The sequence below is a fragment of the Mercurialis annua genome, linkage group LG3, assembly GCF_937616625.2.
Source record: "Mercurialis annua linkage group LG3, ddMerAnnu1.2, whole genome shotgun sequence".
NCBI classification, from domain to species: Eukaryota; Viridiplantae; Streptophyta; class Magnoliopsida; order Malpighiales; family Euphorbiaceae; genus Mercurialis; species Mercurialis annua.
The window spans coordinates 70071024-70086052 of NC_065572.1; the positions used below are offsets into that span (position 1 = coordinate 70071024).

Consider the following 15029-nt stretch of genomic DNA (forward strand, 5'->3'; position numbering starts at 1 on the left):
CTCTAATTCACCACTTTTAGATTAAAATTTGGTACTTTAAGTAGCTCTCGTCATTCTATTTTACTCTGCTCATCGAATAATATGTAGTTTAATATAGTAAAACACGTGGCATGCATGTATTGTAAATGCATATATTATAACAATAGGTTCCACTTTGTGATGGGATATTTGGAAACAAAGTGTATACCAAGTAAGGCACCTCATATATTGTATTTTAATTATTCATCATATTTTGCCTGCCATTTGATTTAAATCACTGAATAACTTAAGAAAAACTAACATTATAATCACGTGCCCCACTTACTATATTAGTACTGTGTTGAACAAAGAATTATTCATTTCAAATAATTGTGTAAAATCAAATCCATAATGAATGAAGAATTGAAGAAATTAACACATTGAGACTTAATAATGAATCATTTCAGCTCATAAGTCATTTCAAACCAAATATAAATAAAATAAAAAATTGGTTGGATGAGAATTGAGAAGGTAAAGTAGTTTTTATTGCTATAGCTATACATAGTCTACTGGCTTTCAACCCTCTCATCCATACTCATTTTGAACATATTTTTATAGTCAAAATGATTTCAATTTGATTGGAGAAGAAGAAATCAAGTGAGTATTAGTGGAGATAAGAGAGTCAATGAAAATTGAAAACACAATCCTAAGCTTTTTGGAAGAATAAGTACTAATTTTTTTTGAAACAGTGGTTCCTAAATTTTTGTATGGACTAGATAATTTATAGGGTTAACTTTAACTAAGCCAAGTGAATAAAGAGAGGTTTTTTTTTGATATAAAATAAAGAGAAGTTTTACCTCAATGAGAACCTCAAGTATTGGGGGTTGTACTCATTACTCGTGACTCATTAGTTCCTTTTGTTTGTAATTTTTTATCGGATTGATTATTTTACATAATAATAATTATACCACGTCATTTTATAACAAGTCAATTAATATTACCGATATTAAAATACCAAATTAATTTTATATTTTTTTATTATTAAAAATTCAAACATTATAAATGTCTCATTCAGTTTATTGTACATATGACATGACATTGATTTGTTGTATAATGACATGGTATAACTGTTAAATAAATAATCATTCTTTTTAGGAAAAAGGATCATTTATACCCCTAAAGTTTGACTCTACAATCAAGTAAGCCTTCAATGTTCGGAAACGTTCAAATATGCCCCAACGTCTTAATAAGTGGACAACCAGGCCTCCATTTTGACTTATAAATGAGATGTTGGGGGCCTGGTTGTCAAAATTGGAGGGTCTGTTTGTTCATTTTTCTAGACGTTGGGAGCATATTTGAACCTTTCCACATGTTGAGGGCTTGCTTGATCCTAACTCCAAATTTTAAGGGCAAAAATGACCCCTTCCCTTCTTTTTATCCTAAAAGTTCATAAAATATTAGTCAATGGTCAATAAAAAAAGGCTTAGAGCTACGATTATTATTTTCTAATTTCCAAACCAGGGGAAGAATCTTGATTTTTTTTGACATGCGCATAATCTTGATTAGATTGTTTGTTCAGGAAAAATGAACTTATATCTCAATATCCGTTCCATTTTAATCCTAACCTTAAAATTAAAAGATTCTTTTTGAAAAATACTCAATTTATTGAAAGTATTTTAAAAAATATAGACTAAATTAATTATTTTGAGATCAACACAATTTTCAATCTAAAATAATCTAGCCGTCTCTCTCTTTGAGAAACCTCTCAAACCCTAGTAAGTTTTCTTATTTTTGTCATTTGGGAGGTGGTTTTTGGCCATTCTTGGCCTAAAATCACCTCCCTAATCTCTCATATTCAGTCTTTTTAGCTTTTTTCATAGTTTTTATCTTTAATTTTGAATAAAATTTCTTTCTTGGCCATTTATGGTCTAGATTTAAAAATTATTTTTTATTCTAGTATCTTAATTTCATTAGATCTGATCTAATCGAAATTAAGAATAGTTTATTTTCATCGTTAGAGATGAAATTGTTTTTTGCGATGCAAGCGACTTGGATCTCTAAAACAATTAGAGCCACCATCTTACGACGGATTTCATCAAATATCGGTATGTTTTGCGTCAATATCGATGATGTCTTTAATGTTCAAGAGAAGAGATATGTCACAGAAGATGTGATCAGAGACTTTAACGATGAAGTTATAGCTGCTAGCTGTAGCAGTCGTGCGATTAAAGGTAGTATTATCATGGCGAGCGAAGCTAATCTAATTCCCTTTATTTTAAAGGTTGTAATGGATGTCTTCAACAACAACTCTTTGCTTTGTAATATTATCAGTTTAATAGCACATGACTACTTTAGCTTAATTGAGATGCATAAATGTTGTTTTAATAGAAAATCTCATGTGGTAGCATATGACTATTTTAGTTTATCTAATTAGTTGGGGCATGTCCCTCCAATTATCAAATTTTATGTATTGGCTGATTAATCAGCTTTTAATTAATAGAACTTTTTATCTCAAAAAAAAAAAATTGCAATAATATGTGGTTTATTTAAGAAAATTGTAGCTCATACGTGCTATAAATTCTTAACTAGAAATACGTAATTTTCTTCTTCTTTTTCATTCCCATTTCATTTTTTATTTTAATTGTCAACTATTCGAGTAAAACCTAGGTCTAAGTGAAGATTAATCTTTGATTTTCATCTTTTTTCTGTTTATTGTGTCTTTTCTTTCAATCAAAGCTGAAAAACTCCAATTTTAAGAAACATATACATTTAGTTTTGATTTTTTTTTCCAGCTTTGTAATCAAAAGCAAATATTTCGAACTAATCTCTAACACTTGTCAAACTCTAAGTGGTTCTAACTAATTAACTAATCAGCTATGATTATAAGAATTAACCGTAGTTGAAGCAACACAAATGACATGCTACTGTAGCTAAGTTGATGGAGAACATGAACTGTTCTCATGAAGCGTAGAAGCAGAGAAATATTCCGCTGTTACTTTTTCAATCATAGCTAAGAAAATTGTTCAACTACAAAGAACTTCATAAAAAGACAGGGAACAATCAAATTTTCAGTATACTGATTTTTATATTATAATATTTTTTTGTATATAAATAGTCTTAATTACTTAAAAACCACCCACCTTGAATTTTTTTTTCGTTTATACCCTGATCTAGGAAAAAGTTCATTTATACCCTGACGTATGCGTTTATGTTTCACCTCTACCCCGAAGCACTAAATTAACCTCTTTTCATCTAAAAAAAGTTTAAAATAGTCCTTCATTTAAAGAAAAATTCATTTCTAATTAATCTCTAATTAGCTTAGGTTAAAAATGAAGAACTATTTTAAATTTTTTTTTTTAATGAAAAGAGGTTAATTTAGTGCCTCGGGGTAGAGGTGAAACATAAATACATACGTCAGGATATAAATGAATTTTTTCCTAGGTCAGGGTATAAACGAAAAAAAAGTTCAAGGTGAGTGGTTTTTAAGTAATTAAACCATATAAATATGTTTTGCCTACTTTGAAATTTAAATACATTTTATGCCTATCTTAATAACATGCATTGTAATTTAAATTTTTGCTTTGTATACCTTATGTATATTTTAATAACATTATTATTGCTAATGGTATTTAGTAATATCTTAATGTATATTTTAATAACATGTTTTGTGTTTTTACTTACAGTGTTGCGCAGAGATGGATTGCAAATAGGATGGAAAAAAATACATGTTTTAATTTATTTTATTATACTTTTTTTATAAGGAGTGATGTTAAACTGTTTATTAACAATATTTTATCTTAATAAAATTTTAATTAATTAATTATATTATGTAAAAAAGAACATGTAAATATATGAAAAGGATTTTTTTATAAAATTTGAAAGCTTACAAATGAACCTTTGCAAAATTTAAAACTCCAATTCAAAAATACGTATTATTGTAAAAATTAAAAGTTTCAGTACATGTTTTTGCAAACTTGAAAGATTATTAAATATTATTTGCAAAGCGATTAACACGTATGTAATTGTGTAATTAGTTTCTTTTCACATGTAGAGTCTAGTTTCCTCTAAAATTAATACGAAAATAATGGTGGGCTTTTCTAGAAAGGTAAAAATAGATTGTGGGCTTGGTACAGTTCAATCAATATTTCTGTTGTTTCACTTACGGCTGTGCATGGGTCTAGTTTAGAAGTTTCTGAACCGAGCCGAAAATATAAAAGTTGAAAATATCAAAGTCGGATGGTGTCTAAAAGTTTATTTTATATGATTTTATATCTTAGTTAGATATTTATACCAAAAACTATTTGAAACGTCTAGAAGTGTACTTAAATGAAAATTTGAAATTATGACCAAATTAATATGATATTTTACCAAGATTTAAAGTGGATTGTTTAATACTGATAGAATTTCATTAATTTTTTTTTTATCAATAATTCAGATAATATTTGATAATACTTTGAATAATCTTTTTTAGTATTTCGACAATGTTGTATTAATATATGAATCGTGTTGTATTTAGCTATCTCATTAATTAATGTGATATAATTAAGCAAAGTTGGAGAATGTGCTCGTACACTTGAAGTCTTGGCCCAGTGGCCAAGATCTTAGGATGGTATATGAAGTTGGGGGTTCGACTTTCAATTCTCTTTGCCTAATTAAAAAATGTCCAACACTAATAACTAACTTCCGATAATCTCCACTAACAATTAAAGTAGATCTATTTTTGAAAAAATAGAGAGAATGTGCTCGTAATAATAAATAATACTAAACCTATTTTCATCTAATAGAAAACTTAGAGAATGTGTCTGATTATCACAAATGAAATTAAACTCGATAGAGCGTCCAAAATGTGTTGATATTAGAAATCAACATAATGTGAATAATGATTGCATATAACTTATTCCCTGGTGAATAAAAATGCACCCATGAAAAATAAGAAAATTACTACACAAGAATAGAAAGAATTCAGATTGGATAAGACTGTATTAGATGGAGATCAAGTATGTCGGGGTTTATGTTTGGATTGCCATTCTGTTCTTGCTCGGACAATCTCCGCCTTATCGGCTTGCATCCGAAGCAAGTGCGTATACTTTAAATCAGTTTTGCGGTTATTATCTGAATCTTCTGTTGTTCTTGTTAATGACTCTAGCAAATTTGATTGTCTACACTCTCTTCTGTACTCCAGGGTCATGCTTCTCATGTTGTAATCTTCCAGCACATTTGTCGGTACACTCTGTATTTCGCATCCTCGTAATATATGAAATTTAGACTTTTAATTACAGAAAAAAATTATTTTAATTTAGGTTTGGGCAGATAAAATTACCTCCAAAATCCATCCAATGTATTTGACATTATTTACATGTTGATTGGCATCCATGTCACTCCATCTGGGCTGCATTTATATGAACACAAGCAATCAATGAATATGTACAATATTACTAATTAAGTAGTAGCAATTGAAAGGAGAAAAGATCATAATTATAAAAGTTACCGCAAGGCCAGATCGGATTCTCTCTGCAGTTTCATCGGTAAGTTTATCAATTTTCTCAACATCATTGTTCTCTTTAGTAATTGCAATCCTACTCGTATAAAATGGTACCAATTCCTGCCTGACTTGCTCTGGGATTTTTGACAGTTTTCTTGTTTCTCTGTTCATTATCACCCATGTGCTGCATTCAGTACAACACGAAAATGAGTACACTGAAAATAAAGAGAATGTCGAAACATAAAACGACGAAATAAATATCAAAAGGCGATTTTCTTTTAAATTAACATTTTAAGTATAGAGTTGCGGAGTTTTTAAAGTATTTCTAAAAATGAAAATAAAAACGAAAAGCAGAAGCATAACATTCCACCTTGTTGCTTTTGTTATGATTTCTTTAGTTTTATAATCTCTAATTATCCAATCTCTACGCATTCCGTTCTTCCCTGCTGCATCAACCCAAGTTTCAATCTCAACAACATCTCCCCTGCAATCAAATTCCATTTTCAAAGAATTATCATTATGAAAATTTCAATCTGAAAATTTCAGGTTTATTTTTTTTCAAGAATTGTAGAGATTATACCAACAGCTGTATCTTTGAACTTGAATATGAATACGAGTGACTACCCAAATTAATTTCCTCAGGCTCATCTCTCTGGTAGCACCAAACCCACTTCCGGCCAGACCGGAGCTCGTGACATGGTTGAGCGCAGTTTCCTGAACGATCATCCCATCAAATTCCATTAATTAAAAATTTATTTTCCCTACATATTTTTTTGAAATGGTAGGAGAAATAAAACACACGATCTAGCAGAATTGCTGCCTGGCGCTTATACCATATAGCTGCGGATTGATATTTTCCGTACATAAATTGAATGTTAGTGACTAACCTGAAGGAGATTCATCAATGTTTCCATAGTTGCAGTTTTGTCAGGTCCGATCTCATAAGACCGAATAATAAATGTCTGACTAAAGACCAATCTTTCTTCAAGAAATCTTCCAAATAACCATTTATGAAGTGGTTCAGTATCTACATATGAATTACTACTCTCTGTAACATTAATCCCAATCCCGTTCACTTTTTTCCCATTGAATGTTTCCAATTCCTGAGAATTGCCAGCACTTGCTTTCAGGCAAAATCTTGATTTTTTTGGTGCAATCAAACTGAATCCTGACATGGTCAAAGCCATGTCAGCTCTAAGATTAATATTTGCAGCCATTGATTTGGTTTTAATTAATACTATGAGAAAAATTCAAGTTTGTTAATTATTAGCTCAGGTTGCTTTGTGTAAGAGGAGAGAATTGTTAATTTCCAAGTGTTAGTTGGTCTAATTAACGACTTAATTAATTTACAAATTAAGAACATGAAAAATTAGACGGATTAAGACAAGATTATGAAAAAAATAAAGGAGAAATTAGTGTTGGAAAGGATGGACTAAGAGAGGAAGAATAGCTGCTCAACTACTCTAATGGGTGGCAGAGAATATTGGAGATGGTTCAATCGTTTGTTTGCACGCAAATGATGAGGATTTTTGAATGGTTTCAATTGTTTTTGTATGATATTATGCCATGCTAATTAAGCTTACCATATCTCGTGGGCAATTTATAGCAATGACCAAATATATATAAATTGAATCCTAACCAAACCAAAATAATAATTTGGTCTAGTCGGATATTTTGATAAACTAAATAACCGACTTTCATTACTAATAATTATTTATAAATTAGTTTTTGTATTACTTATTCATTACATACAAATTCAGGAGGCAAATGGATATTTTAATCATATTAAAAATTTATGAGAATGTCTAAAATATCTAAGTAACATTATATATATAATTTGATTAATGTGGAAATATTAGATCGAAAACTGAATCAAACCAAATTAGCAAGAATTTTATAACCATAACATATAACATACTAATTAACAGAAAAAGATCTAAAATTTAATTTAGTTTGGCCTCCCAAATAATACACACCCATAGCAATTGAGGTGTTAAAATAGCTCTTTTGATAGAGTTCCATAACCTGAATCCATAAAAAAACTAGAAACATTCTACATTGTCTTCAAGTTATCATCAAAATACTTTAAATAAAAAAATCCATAGCAAAATAAATTTCACTAAGAATTGATATCAGTTAGTTGCCCATTCTCTGGTTTTTTTAGGACATGTTTGGATCAATTCCAGTATAAAATTCATTTCAATTTATTTCATTTTTAAATGAATTTGAAATAAAAATCATTTGAAAAATGAATTTTTAAATTTGATTTTTCGAATTTTAAATACGAAAATAATATTAAATTAAGCGAAATGAATTGAATATTTTATTTTGAGTATAAATATAAATTTAAATTGTGAGAAATCATTTGAGCCAAACACATATTTTGTAGAAATTTAATTGAATTCCATAATAAAATTCATTTGAACCAAACAGACCCTTAGTTCAAACAAATACTATAGAGAAATTCTTAGATAGATTTGGTATACCACATCATCTGTGAATTAGTCTATCATAATATAGATCTGTTCATGGGCTTGGGTATCCGGCCCGCCCGTCCAAACTTGTTCTCTTAGGGCCAGGCTTGGACATCAATTTTTGGTCCCAAACCCGGCCCGAGCCCAAGCCCGAGCCCGAAAAAGCCACGATTTTTTATGGGCGGGCTCGGGCTTCTAATATTATAAAAAAACAATGTAAGTCCGCCCAAACCCGATTCAAACCCGTAAAAATAGTGCATTAGGGCCGTGTTTGGATAGTATATTTAAAGCCATAAGCGGGCTTGGGCTTGTCTTTAAAAAAGTCAAACATGCCTAAGCCCGGCCTATGAACAGGTCTAGCACAATATGACACGTTATTAAAATAGTGACACTATTGTAATTTTATTTATTATTTTTTTACACTTTTGATTAATAATATTACGATAGAATTATTATTTTAATAACATCGTAATGTAATTGATTTAGTTCATAAATGACGTGGTGGACTGACTCTACGTAAGAATTTCTCAACTATATATTAGGGATTAACCACAAGATGAGTTCGTAATGAATCGTCATTATGTGTATATTTGTTGAATGAATTTTAAATCAGACAAGGAAAGGGCCCATTCAAAAAGCCCAAACTTTCCTGGATACACTTTTGCATTGTCTAGTAATATCCATTCACAAAATTTAAGGCAAAGCCCAGTCCAGTCATAAGTAAATGGACCTTCTTGCAATTAGCACGTGTCACCGACATCATTCATCATCACATGAACACGTGGCTTCACCTCTGGGAAAGGGCGAACTCATTAATTTTAATTATTATCATATTCATATGAATTAAATAATTGCAATTAAAGGTAAAGATTTGAAGATCCAGCGTGCACATCCATGCTTTTACTTCCCATCTGGACGGTGCTAAATCCCCTTCGACACGTTTAAGGCAGAATCCGATACCGGCTATGATCTATCCACGTGTCCCTTATACCCTCGTATAAGTATTCCTTTGCACAATCAAACGGCTTCTCAAATTGTCTTCTTCCTATTTAACAATCTTCAAACCGTTTTCTCATTTGTCATTTGATTCAATACCCACATCACTTGTGTTTTTTTCTTAGTGACAAACTCGCAACAAGAACAAATTAAAATGAGTCGATTTTGGACTTTTCTCACTCATGTTCATGGAATTTCTGGGTAATTATTTCGATTTTTTTCTTGATAATTCATTACTATGTTAATGATATTTTATTTATTTTTTCATCTAATTTTGTTTCTATGTATGTTTTACGATGTGCAGGCCTGTCTTGATGTTGCTGTACCCCTTGTAAGAATCTTTATATTTATTTTTTGAGTAATTATATTTCATATATCTGTGATATTTGAATATTAATTTTGTTTTTCTTTGTTGTTTTAATTACTTAGATATGCATCTGTGATGGCCATAGAGAGCCCTTCTAAACTGGATGATGAACAGTGGCTTGCATACTGGATTCTGTATTCGTTTCTAACTCTTACAGAGATGGTCCTCCAGTCCATTTTAGAATGGTAATCAATAAACAAATTAATTTGTTCACATATATATGATAATTAATTGTTTATGATTTATTAGTTTAATTGATTGATTAAAATTTGCAGGATTCCAATATGGTATACAGTGAAGTTAGTGTTGGTGGGATGGCTAGTTTTGCCACAGTTCAGGGGAGCAGCTTTCATATATGAAAGATTTGTGAGGGCCAACTTGAAGAAATATAGTGGTGGAGTAAGCGATCATCATCATCATGATTCTCATCAAACTTCGCAGAGTGTCAAGGGCAAGAACAAGTTTGTTCAGTTCATAACCCCTAAAAAAGTATGTCTCTAACTTGTAATCCAAGTTATCCTTCATTTGATTTAATTTTGTTCATTTAACGAATAAAGTGATGATTTTGCATGTTCAGGGAGAGCATGAAGTTTACTAAAGCTGGGAGCTGATAAAGAGGAGAATTAATTTCAAACTTGATGACTGGTGCCTTGTTGCTTTCGGTTTCAGGCTTTTTTTCTTTGTTGGTTTTTGTAAATATTTTCAACTTTAAATGACTCTAATGTATTACTACCTTTTACCGGTTAAATGGGCACATTTGTGCACTTTTATGTTCTAATTAGTTGGTGTTATCTTTGATTAGGGTTACACTTGTCTAGCTTGTGGGTCCATTGATAACTTCGCTTTACCTAATGAATGGATTTATGTATGATGTAATATCCATGCCCGACCTTAGGTGCCTATGCCTAGGGCCACAAATATTAGAGGGCCCCATATTTATATGGGGCTATTAAAAAAATAAATATAATAGTATTAAATATTTTTGATGTTTTATTATTTTTTTGTGTGATAGATGTAATTTTTAGTTGTTTACTACAATGGTCTGTGGAACATCAGTGCCAGTGACGATTATAGGAAATACTCCCTCTGGAAATTAATTGATTTAACATTAAGAAATGCTATAATTAATTAATTAATTTAAATAGTTAAATATAGGCCATTAATTATGATGAATAAAGTAAACACAGCGATGATTCTTTGTTTGTTACTGCTTTACGAGCCACAGTGACTACTATGAATATTGAATTATTGAAGAACATCACTGGAGGATCTCAAACCTCTGGCGCATTTGAAGAAGGTCACAAGTCCTTTAAGTGTGCGTGAGGTTGGGGTTCGAATCCCGACTCCCTTCCAGGTCATGGTTTGTCTTAAGGGTTGTAATTGAGTCGAGTTGAGTCGACACGCTGTTAAAATTGAATTCGACTCGACTTTAAAATCAGAAGGTCGAAACTCACTTGAAGCCGATTAAATTTTATTTTTAAAATTTGTGTTCGAACTAGATAGAATAACCGAGTCTCGATCTCAGCTCGATTTGATTGATTATCTATATAAATATTTAAAAGTAAAATTAAATATTAAAAATAAAAGTACTATTATAAATATATATTAATATAAGCGGTAAAAAAATAAATTAACTGAAGTTTGATTAGGCTCGAGTCTAGTGTTTTGAAGCTCGTATTTGACTTGATAATTAACTCGAGTAGCTCGAATTCGAGCTTGATTCAATATGAATAGAGTTAATTGCGAGTATTATTTGAGTCAGTCCTAAATAACTTGTAAGTTAGCTCGACTCAGTTATTGAGAATTGCTTGGACAGTTGTCTTCAAAAATAGATTTTGAATCAGATAGGACACTGCCCCATTACAAAGGCCCAATCTTTCAGGACATACTAGTGAATTGTCTAGTTATATCATATATGCGTACAAATTTTCTGGAAAGAGTAAACCTCACTCACCAGTCACCGACTATATTTTTCAAAATACGAACACGTGACTTGAGTTTTGGAAAGAAGAGAAAACCCCTAAAAAAGATATACTCTGTTCTTCCCATTCTAATTGATCAAATTTCCTATTTTTTATGCTTCATTTCATTTAAAAACTTCTATTTATAAAATATTTTTCACACTATTTTTTTTACCCTCATCAATTAACATATTTTGAAAACAATTTTTAAAAATTGGTGAAATATTTAATATAATGTGAGAATATAAAAGATAATTACTAAAATTTCTTAAATAATGTACAATGAGAATTTTTTTCAAATTAGAATGAGAAAAGGAGTATTCGTATAAATCGTTCATTAAAAAAATTAAATTTTAATTTGAGCAATAAAATTACACAATTAGTTAAATTTCAATTTAGAGAAATTTTTAGGTAAACTCAATCCACCACATCATTTATAGACTAAACCTATCACATTACGACACGTCATTAAAACAATGGCACTATCGTAATATTACTCAAAAGTGTAAAACAATAATAAACAAAATTACAATAATGTCATTATTTTAATGATGTGTCATAATATAATAGGATAGTTCACAAATGACGTGGTAGACTGAGTCTACCTAAAAATCTCTCTACAATATATATTCAACAAAATTATCAACATAATTTCACATTTAAATTTATCCAAATAATATTAAAGCTTATTAAAAATATATAAATTTAGCGAAACTTCATTTGAATGTACCAAAACTATATTTAAAAATACTGAATCGCACATATTTATACATCAAATCTACTTACTGAAACTTAATACTCCCTGTATCCACAAAAAATAGATTGATAATTATTCTAGAAATATCACATCATAGGATTGTTTTTATTTTTAAAAATATAGTTAACTTGGCAAATTATAAAGAGTAATGCTATATAACCCTCTTTTTTAACCCACATGACGTGGCAATAAACTAATGGATGCATTAAAAGTTGTTTTTTGAGATATACATTTTTAGAGGGGAATTAGACGAATTAAATGCTGCCACGTAAGGAGGGACAATGAAGGAGGTACAAAATGGTGGGTTAAATAGCATTTTCCATGTTTTATTAGATTGAAACTTAACTACTATTGATTGAGAATTAATGAAAATTAACTGACACTTTATTAAAATTTAATCAAACTTATTTCAATTCGATTGAAATTTATTGAATCTCATTTGTAATTTAATCAAATTTATTGATTTTTTTTACTTACTAAAATGTAATTAAATATTTGATTGTTTTAAAAAAAAAGATTTGATTGAAACCTATGCAAAATCTATTGAGATCATACCAAAATAACTACGAAACCATTAAAAATATTAAAAAATATACCCAAGCAATATTTAAACCTACTGATATTCATATTACACAAACTCTAACCCCGTGACCCGTATCTCTCAGAAATGTTTCTATTTCCTCTCCCTGTAAATCAAAACATATTTTTTAATCAAATTCTTTTTATTCTGCATTCCCTATAGACCAAATTCTACATTTTCTTATCCTTAAAATGAATGCTTTTATCAAAGAAATTAGAGTTGAGGATGAAATAAATAATCATATTCTCGAAAACGAGTATAATTCACATTCATTTCGTCAACAACGAATGCCATTAAAGTCGGACTCATTCCACCACCATCCCCCAATAAAAAAGTGAAAGCTAAAAAGATACAAACAATCAAGATGGGAATGAAAAACTATCAAAAATTGGACTTGCTGATTTTGTTGTATGGGTCAAGATTTTCACTAATATTAAGTTTATATAGTTACATTATTTAACAACTTTTTTATTGAGGAAATTACATCCTATATCTCAAACATGTTAATTGTATACATTCGTGACCCATTAAATTTAAAAGTGCAGAATTCTCCCTTTTATCCTTAATACTTTTCAATTATACATCATTTATTTTTCATCACCATTATACCCCTAACTACCCACTAACACACTAACCTGTCTATTCTTTTAGCTTATGATTCTCCACGTCACTATTTCTTCCCCACTCACACACGTTTCTTCAAGCTTTCCCCATTTTTGAATTTCTTAAAGCTTAATAACTGCCATTAATCGTCTTTATATATCTGATTCTTTTCTTCATTTTACTTTTTAGTCTTCATTCGAGTCGTTCTTCTCCATTAATGGTCCAAACTCGAGCTTCAGACGCTGCTGCAAGACGAAAACCTCCTAAAATGAGGACGAAGACGGTTTCCTACCCATGTCACTGTAAAAACAGGTTTACCTAGATCTGAAACGAAAGAAAATGCGTCATCTAAAACGAGAGCAGTGGGTGGAACATCTAGGAAAAGGAAGGCAGCTGAACTAAGCCATGATTCGAAGAGGAAAAAACGAGATTCGGTTGAAAAACCACAGCAAAATTCAAAGGTTTAATGACATTACCATTATTTGTTTTATTTTTGATTGTTTTGACTCTATTTTGATAATTTTGTCTGAGTTCTGTCATTTTATTACTTAGTTAGGGTTTACTTTTTTTGATTTTTATTAGAGAAACATACCTATAGTAATTCTAAATGTTTCATGTTCATTTTTATGTTGTCTGTTTGCAATGACATTTGAACATTTAATCTGTTTTTTAGGGTTTATAAAACTTATATTTGCATTGTTATTTGGTAATGAAATTAACCTCTGTTTTATAGCTATCATATAAATTCTCATATGATTTTGCTTTTCTTATGTTGATTTGTGGTTGACTCTGTTTTACAGATTTCATAAAATTTTCATGTTATTTGGTTTATGTTATGTTGATTTGTAGTTGATTTATTGTTCTTTTTGTATTCTGAATAAATTGTTTCTGTTTTTTTGTTTGATTCTTTTGTATGAGTTGCACAAAGACATCAATGTTACTACTGGTCCGTATAAGGGAAAAAAAGATCTGATCCATTTGAAGTTAAATTTGTTGAAAATCTGCCTACTCAATTTGATAAGTAAGTCTTTTCTTTTTATCACTTTGATTTTTTTTCATATATTTTATATTGAGTCAACTGTAAATAAACTGCATGTCAACTACATGTTAACCTGATATTTTATTATGTGTTTTGATCATTTTTATCTACTTGTGTTTTTGTTTTAGTGACTGTGGAATCCATATGGTTTGTGTTGCTGAATTTTTCATTGATGGAAAAGAAATGGGATCTGATTTTGTTGCTAAAGAACATCGTGCTCGCTATGCTTCCTCCTTGTATGCGTATGGTAATTGGAAGGAACATTCTAACATGGTTAGTGAAGATGAATGTCCAGTCAAGTACAAGAGGCACATTAAACAATAATTTCTTTTATGTATTAGACTTTTATTGTTGTGATTTTCTATTTTAGAAAAGTACTTTGGATATTAATACTGTTTTATTGTGTTTTATAGTTCATTTTTTATGAATGCTTGTAAGAATGTTTTTTTATACTTTATTAATTGTTTTTTTTCATTTATATGTCTTCATATGTGAAAACTATTTATTTTGATTTATTTACAGATTTTCAAATCAACTATATGTCAACAGCAAGTCAACTGTGACTAAAATAAAAAACTAATGAAGGATCATTTTGTTTTATATTTTTATATTTTTATACACAATTGAATCATAATATTAATATTCTGTATGTAATGTTTGTAAACTAAAAAAAAATTAATATTTGTGTATGTAAACCCGAATTTAACATTAAGAAATTTCAAATACTAACATAAGCAATTTTTTTATAAATTTTCTTTTCATGTTTCTTTGTACATTTTTCATGTACTATAAAAAATTAAAAAAAATATTTA

The 15029-nt window shown here is 29.7% G+C and overlaps 2 protein-coding genes and 1 long non-coding RNA gene across 3 annotated transcripts; 2 read left to right on the forward strand and 1 right to left on the reverse strand.

The window, feature by feature from the left end:
• Nucleotides 1–4747: 4747 nt before the first annotated feature.
• Nucleotides 4748–6867, reverse strand: LOC126671588 (palmitoyl-acyl carrier protein thioesterase, chloroplastic-like). Its single transcript, XM_050365371.2, has 6 exons — nt 6328–6867; nt 6021–6154; nt 5811–5924; nt 5447–5624; nt 5279–5347; nt 4748–5188 (listed from the first exon to the last, which is right to left on the reverse strand). The coding sequence occupies exons 1-6, from the start codon at nt 6655–6657 to the stop codon at nt 4952–4954; spliced, it is 1062 nt and encodes a 353-aa protein (XP_050221328.1). The 5' UTR covers nt 6658–6867; the 3' UTR covers nt 4748–4951.
• Nucleotides 6868–8939: 2072 nt separating this feature from the next.
• On the forward strand, nt 8940–10055 carry LOC126674881 (HVA22-like protein e). The gene is made up of 5 exons (XM_050369402.2): nt 8940–9111; nt 9215–9241; nt 9340–9462; nt 9553–9766; nt 9855–10055. The coding sequence occupies exons 1-5, from the start codon at nt 9065–9067 to the stop codon at nt 9873–9875; spliced, it is 432 nt and encodes a 143-aa protein (XP_050225359.1). The 5' UTR covers nt 8940–9064; the 3' UTR covers nt 9876–10055.
• Nucleotides 10056–14012: 3957 nt separating this feature from the next.
• On the forward strand, nt 14013–14695 carry LOC126674882 (uncharacterized). Its single transcript, XR_007639645.2, has 2 exons — nt 14013–14199; nt 14346–14695. It is a non-coding gene; the product is annotated as an uncharacterized LOC126674882 (long non-coding RNA).
• The last annotated feature ends 334 nt before the right edge of the window (nt 14696–15029 follow it).